Raw genomic sequence first — 18,037 nt, 5'->3', positions numbered from 1 at the left:
TAGATAATGTTGAAGTTTTATATGAACAGATGGTTTCTTCATTGAACTTAAGAAAGTATATACATTGGAGAGAGTACAGAAAAGGTTTACTAGGATGTTGCCTGGTATGGAGGGTATTAGCTATGAGGAGAGATTGAATGAACTGGGATTGTTCTCCCTAGAGACAGAGAGGCCGAGAGGCGACCAGATACAAGTTAAAAAAATTATTAGGGGTATAGATAGGGTGAACAATTGGAGGCTTTTTTCCCCCCAAGGCTGAAATGACAATTACAAGGGGGCACAAGTTCAAAGAAGGTGTTGCCTAAGCAAGTTCCTATGGTGCATCTTGTAGATGGTGAGGGGGGAAAGGTTCAGTGGAGATGTGCAGAGGAAGTTTTTTTTTAAAACACAGAGGGTGGCCTGGAATGCACTGCCAAGTGACTTGGTTGAGGCAGATATGCTATCGACCCTTAAGACTTATCTGGATAGGCACATGAACAGATGAGGTATAGAAGGATACAGGCAGTTGGGTAGATAGGACTCTTGATCGGCGCAGATTCGGAGGGCCGAAGGCCTGTTCCTGTACTGTTCTTTATACAATGGAGACAATTCGAAAGACCCAAATCTGAGGATCATGTCGAGACTCAACAAAGCATGCAAACATCTTCAAAGAGAAATTCCAAAAAAGTCCATTTATCTTGCCCTTACACCCAGCAAAGTAAATGCTCATCATTGGAATCATTTTTCTCTGGATGCACACCAGTATCAAAGGCTTCTGTGAGAAAAGGGTTTTCAACGTTCTCTATGCCCACTGTACTTCACCAGTATAAGTAACTTGACTCCTGCTGAAGGTCTTTTACTAGCAAAGGAGAATAACTTTTGACATCGTCTGGACAAATTGTTATATGTATGGTCCACGTATCAAAAAAAAAAAGGTTTAACTCTCCAGAAATAGTTATGCAAAATATTCAGAAAATATTCAGTCACCCCATAAATTTTTGTTTTGAGCTTAAAAGAAAACACAAGAATCTACCATGGATTGTATAAAATAAAAGGTTCCCCCACTACTTGTTCCACCAAGGTCAACATTTGTACCACAACAAGTATTTAAAAAGCACCTTAACATAATAAAACATCCCAAAACTCTTTTCAAGAGCATTACACAAAATTGGATAGAATCACAGAAGGAAGTATTGAGCTAATAAATAAATATGGTCAAAACAGTAGGTGTTAAAGGCATCTTGTAAAGGGGACAGAGATGGACACATATACGTTTGGGGGAGGGAATTCCAGAATTAAGGCCTTTGCAGCTGAAAAAAATCGTGGAGTGCTTATAATTGGGGATTTTCAAAGACAAAGGTGCCCAGATATCTTGGGAGAGTTGAAGCAGATTGAAGAAATGAAGAGGCACAAGGCCAGGAAGAGATTTGAAAACAAGGTTGTGAATTTTTATATCAGCTGTTACTTAATAGCAGCCAGTGTAGGTCAGCGAGAAAAGGACCGACGGATGAACGGAACTTGATCAGATTGAGGCAGAGTTTTGGATTATCCCTTGGAAGATTTAATGCACAAAGCCAGCCAGGAGTTTGTTGTACTGGTCAGGTATAATACGGGTGGCACGGGTGCAGTGGTTAGCACCGCTGCCTCTCGGCACTGAGAACCCGGGTTCGATCCCGGCCCGGGGTCATCTCCGGGTGGAGTTTGCATATTCTCCCAGGGGGTCTCACCCCCACAACCCAAAAGATGTGCAGGGTAGATGGATTGGCCATGGTAAATTGCCCCTTAATTGGCAAAACTGTAAAAAAAAAAATCTAGGCATAATAAAAGCATGGATGAGGATTTGAGTAGCTGCTAAGCTGAGGCAGTGGCAGAGTAAGGAAATGTGACAGAGGTGGCCTTGGTGACAACTGTGGATGTGTAGCAGAAAGCTTATCACTGGGTTAAATATTGTTTTAAAAACTTTACAAAACAGCCTAATTCAGCCTCATACGTTTGTCAGGGATAGAGATGGAGTTGATAGCTGGGAAGAATTTGCACAGGAACCGAAGAAAATGGTTTCAAGCTTCCCAATATTTAATTGGATAGAATTTCTGCTTATCCACTATTGACCAAACAATCTAGAAATTCAGAAACCACGGCTATACAATACAAACGTAGTCTCATGTCTGAACACTTTGTGTGAATACTCATATTCATGAGTGGTGGTGGTGAGGTAGAGCTGAATATCGAAAGAATACCTGTGGAAATTGACTTTTTTTTTTCCAGGTGACTTTATAAAAAATTCATTCATGGGACCTGGCCATCATTGGCTAGGCCAGCATTTATTGCCCATTCTCAATTGCTCTCGAGAAGGTCATGGTGAACAGTCTTCATGAACCACTGCAGTCCATATGGTGTAGGTACATCCATAGTGCTGTTAGAGAGGGACAGTCAGGATTTTGACCCAGCAACATGGAAGAAATAGTGATATATTTCCAAGTCAGGATGGTGAGTGGCGAGTTAAGGTGGTGGCGTTTCTAGGTCTCTGCTGCCTTGTCCTTCTAGATGGAAGTGATTGAGAGTTTGGAAAGTGTTGCCTAAGCAGCCTTGGCAAGTTCCTATGGTGCACCTTGTAGATGGTACACACTGCTGATACTGCACGTCAGTGGTGGGGTGAATGTTCGTAGGTGGGGGTGCCAATAAAGTGGGATGTTTTGTGCTCGATAGTGTCAAGCTTTTAGAGTGTTGTTGGAGTTAGACCCATCAGGGCAAGTCGAGAGTATTCCATCACACTCTTGACCTGTGCCTTGTAGATGATGGCGACAGGCTTTGGGAAGTCTGGGGATGAGTTACTCACCACAGGATTCCGAGACTGTGATCTGCTGTTGCAGCCAAAGTACTAATATGGCTCGTCCAATTCACTTTCTGGTCAGTGGCGATCCCAGGATGTTAATAGTGGGGGATTCAGTGACGGTAATGTCATTGAATGTCAAGGGACAACGGTTAGGTTCATTTTGTTGAAGATGACCATTGCCTGGCTCGTGTGATGTAAACGTTCCTTGCTCAGCTTGGCTAAGGACAAGGCAAATTCTAGAGCACGTCTTCAGTACCATTGCTGAGGGGCAGCATGTTGATGGGAAAAAGGGGTGGGGGTGCTGTATCAAGTTGTTGCAGCAACCTCTATGCTCCAATAATGGCACCAGTTATTTACTTGGCAAGGGAAAATGTGCCCAATTTCAATTAGCCAAGTGAAATGAATTTGATAACATCACTTTCAGCAGTTTCATACCTATCACTTGGGCTCCGATTGTTGCATGCATTGAGCATTGTGTGGTCTCTGGTGAATCAGCAGGTGCTTTGACAGATCAACATTAGGGCAGCACAGTGGTTGACACTGCTGCCTCACAGCACCAGGGACCCGGGTACAATTCCAATACTGAGAGGAATTTGCACATTCTCCCAGTGCCTGCGTGGGTTTCCTCTGGGTGCTCTAGTTCACGGTTCCCCTCCACCCTCCAATCCGAAGATGTGCAGGTTAGGCAGATTGGCCAGTCTAACTTGTCCCTTTATGTCTAAAGGTTTGTGGGAATGGTCCCAGGTAGGGTGCTCTTTCAGAGCGTCAGTGTAGAATCAACAGGCTGAATGACCTCCTTCTGCACTGTAAGAATTCTATAAACATTCTCACACTGTTTCTCTCCCATGCAATTTGTTTAACATGACGATTGCCATATTATCATGGACCAGAATCTACAAAGTTAGACGGAAATGGGAACATATGTTTACAGAAACGCATATCCAAAAGTTGCACATTTAAATTTGGGATGCTTACATTTCATTAGGTTTTCTCATACTTCATAAATAAGAAAATTTATTTTTTAGCCCATTACCATAGTGCTTTTGCAGCTAGCTCCTCCTATAGTTATTAGTCATCTATATCTAGAGTACATAAATATATTTCTGGGACATATACAATTGAAATTACTTGGTAGGGAGAGAATAAAATCAGGAAATAAAACCTATTACACGCACGATTGTATAACCGCGGTTGCAACATAATTGAATTAAAGGGCAGGTCATGCCTAACTAATTTAGTGGAATTTTTTGAGGACATTACCAGTGCAGTAGATAACGGGGAGCCGATGGATGTGGTAATGCATGGCATTAAGGGTAAAGTAGTAGCATGGATAGAGGATTGGTTAATTAATAGAAAGCAAAGAGTTGGGATAAATGGGTGTTTCTCTGGTTGGCAATCAGTAGCTAGTGGTGTCCCTCAGGGATCCGTGTTGGGCCCACAATTGTTCACAATTTACATAGATGATTCGGAGTTGGGGACCAAGGGCAATGTGTCCAATTTTGCAGATGACACTAAGATGAGTGGTAAAGCGAAAAGTGCAGAGGATACTGGAAGTCTGCAGAGGGGTTTGGATAGGTTAAGTGAATGGGCTAGGGTCTGGCAGATGGAATACAATGTTGACAAATGTGAGGTTATCCATTTTGGTAGGAATAACAGCAAACGGGATTATTATTTAAACGATAAAATATTAAAGCATGCCGCTGTTCAGAGAGACTTGGGTGTGCTAGTGCATGAGTCACAGAAGGTTGGTTTACAAGTGCAACAGGTGATTAAGAAGGCAAATGGAATTTTGTCCTTCATTGCTAGAGGGATGGAGTTTAAGACTAGGGAGGTTATGTTGCAATTGTATAAGGTGTTAGTGCGGCCACACCTGGAGTATTGTGTTCAGTTTTGGTCTCCTTACTTGAGAAAGGACGTACTGGCGCTGGAGGGTGTGCAGAGGAGATTCACTAGGTTAATCCCAGAGCTGAAGGGGTTGGATTATGAGGAGAGGTTGAGTAGACTGGGACTGTACTCGTTAGAATTTAGAAGGATGAGGGGGGAATCTTATAGAAACATTTAAAATTATGAAGGGAATAGATAGGATAGATGTGGGCAGGTTGTTTCCACTGGCAGGTGAAAGCAGAACTAGGGGACATAGCCTCAAAATAAGGGGAAGTAGATTTAGGACTGAGTTTAGGAGGAACTTCTTCACCCAAAGGGTTGTGAATCTATGGAATTCCTTGCCCAGTGAAGCAGTTGAGGCTCCTTCATTACATGTTTTTAAGGTAAAGATAGATAGTTTTTTGAAGAATAAAGGGATTAAGGGTTATGGTGTTCGGGCCGGAAAGTGGAGCTGAGTCCACAAAAGATCAGCCATGATCTCATTGAATGGCGGAGCAGGCTCGAGGGGCCAGATGGCCTACTCCTGCTCCTAGTTCTTAATGAATAAGTTACTTAACAAAGTGTGTTGAAAATTGTTGTGCATCATCCTGGATGGAGAATGTTTTAGGTAAAAAGCAGTTGGTTATCTAGTCATTGACAATTTAGTGGAGATTGTTACAGAGTGACCTGCATAGATAGTTTTGCTTTCATTCAAGCCCAAACCATACTAAGAAGATTGTGCTGACCTTTTTCAAAATGGTCTTCTGAATTCCTAATGTCTTGCACTACTTAAACTATCTGCATCGGCTTATGTATGTGAGAGAGAGAGAGAGAGAGAGAGAGAGAGAGAGAGAGAGAGAGAGAGAGAGAGAGAGAGAGAGAGAGAGAGAGAGAGAGAGAGAGAGAGAGAGAGAGAGAGAGAGAGATTTGATTTTGCTTCATTATTTTATGCTTGTAGTGGGCTTTCAGTAAAGCACCACAATTGACTTGTAATTTATGGAGCCTCCTCCTCCAGTGAGTTGTTTAATTGTCCACCACCATTCACAGCCAGTGTGGCAAGACTGCAGAGCTTACATCTGATGCATTTGTTGTGGAATCCTTAGATCTGTCTATAACTTGTTGCTTCCGCTATTTGGTATGCTTGATATTGCTCCTGGCATGCTCTCCTGCACTCTTCGTTGAACCAGGGTTTATCCCCTGACTTGTGGTAATGGTAGAGTGGGGGATATGCCAAGCCATGAGGTTGTAGATAGTGGACCCAGCCAGCTCGGTTTGTGGCGGTACTACCAAGCCACTCTTGGGTGATGGACATTAAAGTCCCCCACCCAGAGCATATTCTGCGCCCTTGCCACCCTCAGTGCTTCCTCTAAGTGGTATTCAACATGGAAGAGTACTGATTCATCAGCTGACAATGGCCAGTATGTGTAATCAGCAGGCTGTTTTCTTGTCCATGTTGAACCTGAAGCCATGTGACTTTATGGGGTCCAGAGTCAATGTTAAGGACTCGCGGGGCAACTTCCTCCTGACTGCACACCACTGTGCTGCCACCTCTGCTGGGTCTGTCCTGCTGTTGAGACAGGACATTTGCAGGAACGGTGATCCAGTGGGAATACCTTTTTATAATCTATAATAAAGCCCAAACACTATCCCAATTGGGATGGCTGCTCTCAATCATTGAAATTATGCGGCAATTATTAACAATGTGGAGAATGAAGGAAGACCAAAATAAATACTTCCTCATTCAAATGGGATTGTCTGGATTTGTTCACCGTTTATCGTCTCCCAAAGTGACACACCTCTTGCACCACATTCAGTAGCCATTACTGAAACATTGTTAAAGGATGGTCATGACTGGGAGTTAAATATCCAAGGGTATCAAACTATACGGAAGGACAGAGTGGATGGTAAAGGAGGTGGTGTAGCTCTGTTATTTAAAGATGACATCCGGGCAATAGTAAGGGATGGCATTGGTGCTATGGAGGATAAGGTTGAATCCATTTGGGTGGAAATCAGCAATAGTAAGTCGAAAAAGTCACTGATAGGAGTATTCTATAGGCCACCAAATAGTAACATTATGGTGGGGCAGGCAATAAACAAAGAAATAACGGACGCATGTAGAAATGGTACAGCAGTTATCATGGGGGATTTTAATCTACATGTCGATTGGTTTAACCAGGTCGGTCAAGGCAGCCTTGAGGAGGAGTTTATAGAATGTATCCACGATAGTTTCCTAAAACAGTATGTAATGGAAACTACGAGGGAACAGCGGTCCTAGATCTGGTCCTGTGTAATGAGACAGGATTGACTAATGATCTCATAGTTAGGGATCCTGTCAGAAGGAGCGATCACAATATGGTGGAATTTAAAATACAGATGGAGGGTGAGAAGGTAAAATCAAATACTAGTGTTTTGTGCTTAAACAAAGGAGATTACAATGGGATGAGAGAAGAGCTCGCTAAGGTAGACTGGGAGCAAAGACTTTATGGTGAAACAGTTGAGGAACGGTAGAGAACCTTCCAAGCGATTTTTCACAGTGCTCAGCAAAGGTTTATACCAACAAAAAGGAAGGACGGTAGAAAGAGGGAAAATCGACCGTGGATATCTAAGGAAATAAGGGAGAGTATCAAATTGAAGGAAAAAGGATTGAAAGTGGCCAAGATTAGTGGAAGACTGGAGGGCTGGGAAATCTTTAGAGGACAACAGAAAGCTACTAAAAAAGCTATAAAGAAGAGCAAGATAGATTATGAGAGTAAACCTGCTCAGAATATAAAAAGGATAGTAAAAGTTTCTACAAATTTGTAAAACAAAAGAGTGTCTAAGGTAAATATTGGTCCTTTAGAGGATGAAAAGGGAGATTTAATAATGGGAGATGAGGAAATGGCTGAGGAACTGAACAGGTTTTTTGGGTCAGTCTTCACAGTGGAAGACACAAATAATATGCCAGTGACTGATGGAAATGAGGCTATGACAGGTGAGGACCTTGAGATGATTGTTATCACTAAGGAGGTAGTGATGGGCAAGCTAATGGGGCTAAAGGTAGACAAGTCTCCTTGCCCTGCCCTAATGGAATGCATCCCAGAGCGCTAAAAGAGATGGCTAGGGAAATTGCAAATGCACTAGTGATAATTTACCAAAATTCACGAGATTCGGGGGTGGTCCTGGCGGATTGGAAATTAGCAAACGTGACACCACTGTTTAAAAAATAGGTAGACAGAAAGGGGGTAATTATAGGCCAGCTAGCTTAACTTCGGTAGTAAGGAAGATGCTGGAATCTATCCTCAAGGAAGAAATAGCGAGGCATCTCGATGGAAATTGTCCCATTGGGCAGACGCAGCATGGGTTCATAAAGGGCAGGTCGTGCCTAACTAATTTGGTGGAATTTTTTGAGGACATTACCAGTCCGGTAGATAACGGGGAGTCAATGGATGTGGTATATCTGGATTTCCAGAAAGCTTTTGACAAGGTGCCGCACAAAAGGTTGCTGCAGAAGATAAAGATGCATGGCATGAAGGGTAAAGTGGTCGCATGGAGAGGATTGGTTAATTAATAGAAAGCAAAGAATCGGGATTAATGGGTGTTTCTCTGGTTGGCAATCAGTAGCTAGTGGTGTTGGGCCCACAATTGTTTACAATTTACATGGATGATTTGGAGTTGGGGACCAAGTGCAATGTGTCCAAGTTTGCAGATGACACTAAGATGAGTGGTAAAGCAAAAAGTACAGAGGATACCGAAGTCTGCAGAGGGATTTGGATAGGTTAAGTGAATGGGCTAGGGTCTGGCAGATGGAATACAATGTTGACAAATGTTAGATTATCCAATTTGGTAGGAATAACAGAAAAAGGGATTATTATTTAAATGACAAAATATTAAAACATGCTGCTGTGCAGAGAGACCTGGGTGTGCTCGTGCATGAGTCGCAAAAAGTTGGTTTACAGGTGCAATAGGTGATTAAAAAGGCAGATGGAGTTTTGTCCTTGATTGCTAGAGGGATGGAGTTTAAGACTAGGGAGGTTATGTTGCAATTGTATAAGGTGTTAGTGAGGCCACACCTGGAGTATTGTGTTCAGTAATGGTCTCCTTACTTGAGAAAGGACACACTGGAGGGTTGCAGAGGAGATTCACTAGGTTAATCTCAGAGTTGAAGGGATTGGATTATGAGGAGAGGTTGAGTAGACTGGGACTGTACTCGTTGGAATTTAGAAGGATATGGGGAGATCTTATAGAAACATATAAAATTATGAAGGGAATAGATATGATATATGCAGTCAGGTTGTTTCCACTGGCAGGTGAAAGCAGAACTAGGGGGCATAGCCTCAAAATAAAGGGAAGTAGATTTAGGACTGAGTTTAGGAGGAACTTCTTCACCCAAAGGGTCGTGAATCTATGGAATTCCTTGCCCAGTGAAGCCGTTGGGGCTCCTTCATTAAATGTTTTTAAGATAAAGATAGATAATTTTTTGAAGAATAAAGGGATTAAGGGTTATGGTGTTCGGGCCGGAAAGTGGAGCTGAGTCCACAAAAGATCAGCCGTGATCTCATTGAATGGCGGAGCAGGCTCGAAGGGCCAGATGGCCTACTCCTGCTCCTAGTTCTTATGTAACCCACTGACCTGACAATAAGCCTCCCACATTGACTGGAGTTGGTGTGACAGATTGTGAGCCTTACGTGGTTGACATTGAACTACTTCTAAAGCTCATGGTAAAAATGTATTTTCCTTTCAAGCAGCTGTGCAAGCAAGAATGTGCTTCAGAAGAACACGTTTACCATATTAAAAAAAAAAAGAGCATTAGTCACAGAGCCATGATGTCATCAGAATCCTATCCCGTCAAGGCAGTTTCAGCTTCAAGGAAGACGGCAGTATGTGACCCCACCTAAAATGAGGAGATGTGAGCTGCAAGAAGGTAGTAATTACAATTGCAATAAGTGGGGTGTTGGGAGAGAGAAAAAAGCTGAGAAAAGTCGAATCTGATATTACAAGTGTTACAAGTCCAGAGCGGGGACATAGGAAACAAAAAAGAGATACACTAAATAACACTGATCAAGCAATGCTGGGTTTCTCATGTCACAGCACAGACAGTATTGAAACTTAGGAGGAAGGGGGGGAAAAATACATACGCAACTCAGCCAACCCAATAATCTGGAATTCCCAAACTCACCGAGTTCTTTTAACTACTTAAATCCACAGAAAGGAAGTTACCCAAGACTTGGGAGGAATTATTAGAGAAAAATAATATAACGCTGGACATCAGCAAATCACAAATTTAGAAACAAGAAGCTGCAGAGTCAAAACAATTACATTTCATGATTAAAAAGAGAAGTTTCCCCAATGACTCAGCAGATTTGTGCAGATAGTAATCAAACCATTTGGATCAGTAAAGTGGAATCTGCAGTCTGTACTGCACTAGTTGCTTACTAATGGGTTGATTATATTGATACTGATGGCAGCAGCTGCAGGTTAGGGAGAGAAGGACAAAAACAGCATTCTGCTCCAGATTGCTATTGAACATTCCCTGCTGGTATATGGAGAAGCCCAGTTCATGTTCAGTTGTGCTCTATTGTTTGTTGTTTGCCACATTAGACCGTACACCAATGATCATTTAAGACATACATATAAATGCTACTTGAACAAGGTCATCCATGGCACTACACACCAGCACCTTCAAGGAAAGTGAGGTAAGTTTGCAAGGAAGCAAGGCCCATCAGATTCATAACCACAAATTACAGTTTCAATCCACCTCATCATCCAGCAGTTCCAATAACAATGTTATACAGTGTATTTCCGACACACTTGTTATACAGTGTATTTCCGACACACTTGTTATACAGTGTATTTCCGACACACTTGTTATACAGTGTATTTCCGACACACTATTGTCAAAGGAGGTTCCAATGTAGAACCACCACCAATGCAAAACGCAATCGTATTTTTCACATACTTTGGTAATTAAAAAATCCTTTTGCTCGCTTGTCATGGGCTGGGATGAAAGTTCCCACGGTGAAGTTAGCTATGGCTATCAGCAGTATTCCCAAAAGCACAATTTGAGCCTGCAATGAAATTTAAAAAAAGAGAGAGAAACATTTAAATTACAACTGTTATTCTGTAAAGATCATGGGATATATTGTGCCAGATCCTGTGCAAGTTGCAGGCCTAATTACCAAGCACAAATTGCATCACTGTGGCATCCTTACTCATTGAAAGAGGCCTGTCAACAGATCTAGGCCTCAAAATTCATTCCAATCTATAGTATCCCGGAATGTAGGCTAGAAAGCTTCCAAATTAAAACATGCAAATACACTCACATAAAACTCCAATTCACGGATCATTAAAAACTAGAATTTATTTTCACAACAAGGAGACCATACAATTTACAAATGTCTATTGCATGATGGAATATTCCATACAATATCCAGGCAGTATCAAACTGTTGCCCCATCTTCCACTCCCACCATTTTCAAACATCCCTGGGTTCATCGCTGAATGTCTTGATTCTTTATTCTGGATTTTTAAAAAAACTTTCAAGCACCTTTCTGGTCCTCTCCTACTCCACTGATTTAAAACAAAATGTGTAAACTTTATGGTGTGGACATTCCAACTGTTAAAGCTATTCACCGTGGAGTATTTTTTCTGAAAGCATGCCACAGAAACCTACCTTAGCTTCCCATTCCATCCCTGCGACGGATATGCCAAACAGGGCAACAATAGTAATGGTTCCTACAATCCGGATGTCACTCATTTCATCAATCATGAGTGCATTATGTTCCTCAAGAAAAGATTAAAAAAAGTGAGCTACTTTATGAAATAAACAGGTTAAATAATCAAATTAATGAACCCCCCATTACGGTGATAAGAGTTCAACTGTTAAAAAAAATCAAATAATGTCACAGTCATCTGGATAGAAAAAAAGTATTTTTTGACTTAATTAAATACAACTTACCACAAGCAGATCTCGAACTGTCTCTGCAAAGCCAACCACATACATGGCTACAGCTACTGCATTGGCAAAGGCAAAAATGAGGCCAATTGCACCACCAAATTCAGGCCCCAAACTTCTGGATATCAAATAATATGCTCCACCTGCAGAGAGAAACACAATTTTGTTGGCATACATTTTGAGACACGCAGCATTTTCATCTTCAGTTTGGAATGTCTCAACCTGGCAGAAAGGTTGAATAACATACCCAAAAATCGAAGTTAAATCATTTAAATCTAAATGTGCCATACGAACAAATGAAAATAGAGTTGGATGCACAGTGCACAAAACCTTACAGATGACAAACCTGGAAGCATTGTGAAATAGGAGGAAGGTAGTGATAAACATAAACAGGATAGATAGTGGAATGGTAAGACATGTGACAGAAGAAATTTAACAGAGAAGGGTGAAGTGATTCATTCTGTCAGGAAGAATGAGGAGAAGCAAGGAAAAATAAAGAGTACAATTCATAGGGGACACAGGGGCAGAGGATATACAAACCATTTATAGCGGAAGGGCAGGTTGAAAGTACGGTTCAAAAAGCATACAGAATTCTGGGCTTCATAGAGGCATAGTGCACCAAAGCAAGAAGGTTATGATAAACACCTATAAAACACTGGTTCAGCCTCTGCCAGAGTAGCGCATCCAGTTTTGGGCATCACACTTTAAGCATGGATGTGAAAGCATTAGAGAGGGTGCGGAAAAGATTGACAAGAAAGGTTCCACGATAAGAAACTCAGTAATATGGGTAAATTGTAGTAGTCGGTGCTCACCTCCATGGGGAAAGAGAAGGGGTCGAGGGAAAACCAAGGGACTAGACAGAGAAACTGTTCCCATTGGTGGAATTACCAATACTTAGATGCTCCCAAGTTCAGATGATTGACCAAAGAAAATTTCAACATGAGGAAGAATTTTTGTATTTTCATGGTTGATTCGGGTCAGAGCATGGTGGAGACAGATTCAAATCAAAAATTGGATAATTATCTCAAGAGCAGACATTTGCAAAGACACGGAGAGAAGTCAAGGGAGTGGGAGTTACTCCTGCAGAAAGCCAGCATTGAGACAATGGGCCAAATGGACTCCTTCTGTGATGTAACAATTTTACATTCTACCAAGTGCAATAGCCCTGAAAAGGTAGCACATTGAGGATTTACAATAGCCGGTTTAAAGTTCCCCAACCAGCCCCACACCCACATTATGTTAAATGGCAGTGTGTTACTCAAGACTACACTAGTCATATTCTTTTAACAAAGATGATTCATCCATAATGGGAACTTCACAAACAAATGAGGACCATATACACAACTTTGTTCTGTGGCACAAAATAATAACCTCATGTAAACGCTTCCAATTTAGAATGTTACCAAAAACTCTCGATTACATTAAACTCCTGTAACTCATCAGGTTAAGTATCCTAAAACAGTATGGAAGATATTCACAAGCCCAGCACGAACCTACAAAGGAACTACAACCATAACCTGAATGCTCAGTTCTACAAGTTCAATCATTTGAATTAATCATCTGAAGTGGCTTGTCGCCAGTCACATAGCCAGCATGACTCACAGGCAGGGTTATTGGGAGGAACAGGCATGCTATTCATATTCTGTTCCTTTTCCCTGACCTGCATGGTTCGTAACTGTGTACCACCACCTGTAGCAAGATAAGGAGTGATAAATTATCGCATCCACCCCTGCTGGCATATTTTCTTGGTGACCTTCGCTCCATCGGAATAAGATATTTGCTGGCAACAAATAGCCATCAAAATATGACACTGAGCAAGACGAGTCCCAAAATGGAGGAAATCAAGCCCCAAAAAGGCTCAAATCGGAGAATGACATCACAAGTCCAGAGCTCTAGCACTGCTTGAAAAACAGGTGACTACTTTCATGGATCAACTTATTCAAAATTTCTCAATATATTTGTGTTAACTTGCAACAGAATAAAAGGCACTACAGTGTAGTGATATTTAATGATCAATGTAGGTAGCATGAGATCAGCCAATTGTGGCTGGTGGGCAATTTAATTAAATGGACCCATCATCTACATGATGTTCATCATTATACAAGGCTCTGGTCTGCTCAATTGATCACAGTAAGGTGCTTATGCATCTTGGGTAATTGGTGAGGATGTATTTGCAATAAAGCTGTCCCGTCAGCAGAAATAAGGCACTATGAACAAGAAATCAAAAGATGTATAATTTAAGAGACTGTTGGAGGCTGCAAAATCAAGTTAGGATTCTGAAACCTCAAGTTGCAGATAACCTGCAAAACTGAATTGAGGTGAACTATTGAGCCAGAATCCTTAGAAAAACTGAAAACTATCAGAATACCCAATTAAAATCAAACTTATAATTTGGGTATCATTTGCAAGTCATTTGCAAGAATCCATCGCAGTGTATTTTTCGACAAACATGCATGTTCCTTTCTGAGGGGCCAAACTTAACTATAACCCAGTTTCCTGGAGAACAAGTGGTGCGTCCATTTATTTAAATTCTTTTTTAAAAAGTTGCCATGTACATAAAAATGAATTTGCTTTCCCAAAACTAAACCAAACAATATAGAAGTGACATGATCTTATAATGTTGAAAGTTAAATTTTCGTGTTAGGAGTCAACTCTTCCACACCAAAAAAAGCAATTCTGAACTACCCCATTTGAACTTTCAGGGGATGAAAACTGGCTGGAGAACAATAACCATGGATTAAAAATAAAGCTAATTAGCTAATTGGTGGCGAAAGCTAGAATAAATGGACAAACATTTCCACTCTATTCACACCTTTCTGGCCTATTTCATCTATTAATTAAAGTCATGTTTAATATTTCAAAAGTACTCAAGCATATTGAATTACTATTTGCAACTTGGTGCTGTTATGGGAAATCATTTACTTGTTAAATGTGACAGCAACTTCCTAGAACTTGTATGTATCTGTTTTATTAACTTGTGATACACAGCACTGGGTCTGTGGTGTGTAATTATTTCTCCAGCATCAACAAACCAAGTGAACATAACTACATTAGTGCATTCCCTTTTCTTACTGTGTTGCAAAATTTCATTGACGCAGTAAAAGCCTCATAGACAAGGCTTTCATTTTTTTTGCATCATGACTCGAACCTTTAATTAGGCAACTCGACTAACTGACATCTAATTTTAAACACGTTGACAGGTTAACCACAGGTTTAATAAAGATGCACAAATTTTCATAAGACTGATCACTAAATGTTTGGTTTGATAACAGAAATGCTTTGTTCCTCAAGTCCACATGATGTTGTCAAACATTAGACTGGATCAATGAGCTTGCATGTCAGAGGACATAAGAGGTCATCAATTCAGAACGTTGAGATTAAGCCAAGTGAAAAATCCAAGGGCAATTGCACAGCATTACACAGGACAATGAAATCTCCAGCAATCTGTACCATTAACAAAGCTTTGTGCTGCTCTAACCAGCAGACCTGTATACTTCATTTCAGCAGCAAGGATATCCTCAGGCCCAGGATTAGTTACTACTTACTTGACAAGGTCTAAAACAATTAAACCAGACGAATTCCATGGATAGGGATTGCACAGTATGTTGAGCACAAACACCAGTGAAGAGGAAAGTCAAAAGTTCAGTAACTTACTTTGTTCAATTCCTGGTTTTAACTACAGACAAAATGCTGCAAGGGAGTAGCATTAAGAATAAATTGGATAGGGATTTCCTAAATGCATGCCAACTGGTATCCCTTAGTAGTTTACCAAAGTGAATCTGATAGCAGTTTGGGTCTGTAGTGATATGCATCACTGTATATACACAAGGGGTTACTGTAAATACACTACAAATAAGTAACCACTAGAGGGGGCACCAGAGATGTCATGACATGTAGACACGCAACCAATGGGTCATTAGAACAGGACACAACCAATGGGTAATCAGGACACCCAGAGGTGGCATTACCACAAGGGGGCACTACAAGACCCACATAAAAAGGACAAGGACACACCGGCAGAAACCAAGAGAGCAAGACAGGGTTGATTATCAGCAACAACGCACCCTAGCACATGGTCAAGAACAAGCTTGTATAGTTAGCAGAGTAGACTGAGTTACTAGAGGCAGATTAGTAGAGTGTCGAACTCATTTAAGAGAATTGTTCATCGTTCAATAAATACGTTAAACTTATCTCCGAGTCTGGAGCATCTTTCAGCAGAGCCTACATCAAGTAGCAGCTTCTGTTACTCGAGGTAATATAACACAACATGGTACAAGAGTGACTGCTCAATCTCTCTAGTTCAACTCAACAAGGTTAGAGACAACCAGCAACCAAATCCAGGCACGATGAACATGATTCAGGCTCATGACCACCTTAATGCTAGCGTTCGTTCAAACAAAAATTCCAACTATACATGGAAGCATTGGACCTGAATGGCATGTCCAAAGCTCAGAAGATAGCTCTTCTACTCATCGTTGCGGGTGAACATGTGATAGAGATCTTCAACTTGTTTCAATACACAGAAGGGCAGGATAAAACAAAATACCAGACCATCCTGGAAAAATTCGACAGCCGCTGCGAGGTGGACATGAACAAAATCAGTAAAAATGGCGCTAATACTCACCACGAGGCAGAGGTAGGGTTGAAACAGAGGAAGACGACAGGTTTGAATGGCAGCCATCTTGTGCGTGTGCAGTCTGACCAGTCCGGATATGTGCACTTCCCTAAAGGACGCAAACCGGCGTTTTGCGCATGCGGTTGCGAAAAGAGCGCACAGTAAAGGAACCTCAGCATGCGCAATTGAGTCCTATGCATGACGTCATGAGTGTCATGATCTGGAGTTTGCACATTCTCCCCGTGTCTGCGTGGGTTTTGCCCCCACAACCCAAAAATGTGCAGAGTAGGTGGATTGGCCACGCTAAATTGCCCCTTAATTGGAAAAAATAATTGGGTAATCTAAATTTTAAAAAAAAATTTAAAAAAATGAGTGTCATGATGTCAGAGGCCCCGGACCACGCCCATTTAAAGGGGAAATGTGCGAAAATTAAAAAGAAAAGAAGAGTTTTAAAGCCACAAAACACAATTCTTTCACCTCGAAAGACAGAACAATGCCTGAACTTCTACCAGACGTTGAAAATAACCTCTGCAGCATCCTGGAACAAGCAGTTTGCACCACCTGAAGTGAAGAGCACAATGACAAATCCGAAAGCAAAGAAGATGATTTGTTCATTGAACAGAAGAAAACGATGCCACACAGCGAGTACTGAACGACTCCGTTGGCATCAGGAGTGTGCGACACCAAACGCATGACTCTGATCAAGGCAGTGCTACAGATCCAGACGATGACTACCTAGATAACGCATACCGAGTAGGCATCATCACGAAGTGCGAATACGCCACACCAGGCACATTGCAAATCCAGTCAATCCTTGCTGTGAATTTCGAGGATGAATGGAATGCAGTGATGGATGTCAACCAATGCCTCATCCTGCTCCAACTGCACACAGATGCCTCCGCCAACCTGATCTCGCAGTCGGACTTCACGAGAATCAAGAAGGCTCCCAAGCTCCTTCTAATTGCATGCAAACTCCAGGACTACAATACAATTAAGGCACTGGGGTCCTGCTATCTGACAGTGTCCAATCGACACATACAGACAAATCTATGCTTCGAGATTGTTCAGCCAAACAGGGCGTCCCTGCTAGGTGCGCACACCTACAAGTAACTGAACCTCATTCGACGGATCTACACCATGACGCAGTCTCATCCGGATCCTCAGGCCAGCATCGACGACATCCTGACCCAGTACCCAGAGGTCTTCAGTGGGATGGGCACACATCCGTACGAGTACAGGATTCTACTGCGGCCTGACGCCAAACCAGTGGTCCACACACCACGAAGAGTCCCTGACTCCACACAGAGAGCGATGAAAGGCTCCACAGAGTGAGCGATACAAGCCTCCACAGAGAGCTCGTTGACAGACTCCACATCGGAAGCAACTCAAGACTCCATAGCGAAGTTCATGCCTGAACAAGACAATGAAGGTCTATCAACCTTATCTGAGCAACCAGCAGCAGACTATGGAAGTCTACCCAGCTCATTTAACCAACAAAACAACACTGAATGTCTACCCACTGTATGTGAGACAAGTGATGAAGAAATCATAATTCCCATACAGGATGTGCAAGATCACAGCGAGACTGACAGATCTCAGCTCATATGTACAGAGGCGCTCAACAATCAAAGCGAAACTACTCGAGTCCAGTGAGACCACGTCAATTAAAACCTCATCCACTCGAGCCTATCCACAAGAAAATGAAATTTTGAAGATTTTGATGCCAGATGAGGAGCATCAAGAAACCAATGATGATTCAAGTGAACCAGAAATTACTCCAGAAGAGAAGCACCAAGGAATCAAGGAGGAATCACAT

At 41.8% G+C, this 18,037-nt stretch overlaps 1 protein-coding gene across 2 annotated transcripts in view; it reads right to left on the bottom strand.

Annotated features, from left to right (window-relative positions):
• Positions 1-18,037, bottom strand: part of slc12a2 (solute carrier family 12 member 2) — a 267,674-nt gene that overhangs the window by 127,573 nt on the left and 122,064 nt on the right. For both annotated transcript variants that reach the window (XM_038804704.1, XM_038804705.1), the window contains exons 5-7: positions 11,610-11,749; positions 11,325-11,435; positions 10,611-10,719 (exon numbers count right to left, since the gene is read on the bottom strand). In XM_038804704.1, the coding sequence (XP_038660632.1) occupies positions 10,611-10,719; positions 11,325-11,435; positions 11,610-11,749 (360 nt within the window). The remainder of the gene's footprint in view (positions 1-10,610; positions 10,720-11,324; positions 11,436-11,609; positions 11,750-18,037) is intronic.

The sequence above is a fragment of the Scyliorhinus canicula genome, chromosome 8, assembly GCF_902713615.1.
Source record: "Scyliorhinus canicula chromosome 8, sScyCan1.1, whole genome shotgun sequence".
In the NCBI taxonomy this organism is placed as follows: Eukaryota; Metazoa; Chordata; class Chondrichthyes; order Carcharhiniformes; family Scyliorhinidae; genus Scyliorhinus; species Scyliorhinus canicula.
Note: the sequence above shows the minus strand (reverse complement) of the source record. Positions and strands in the feature narration are given on the sequence as shown.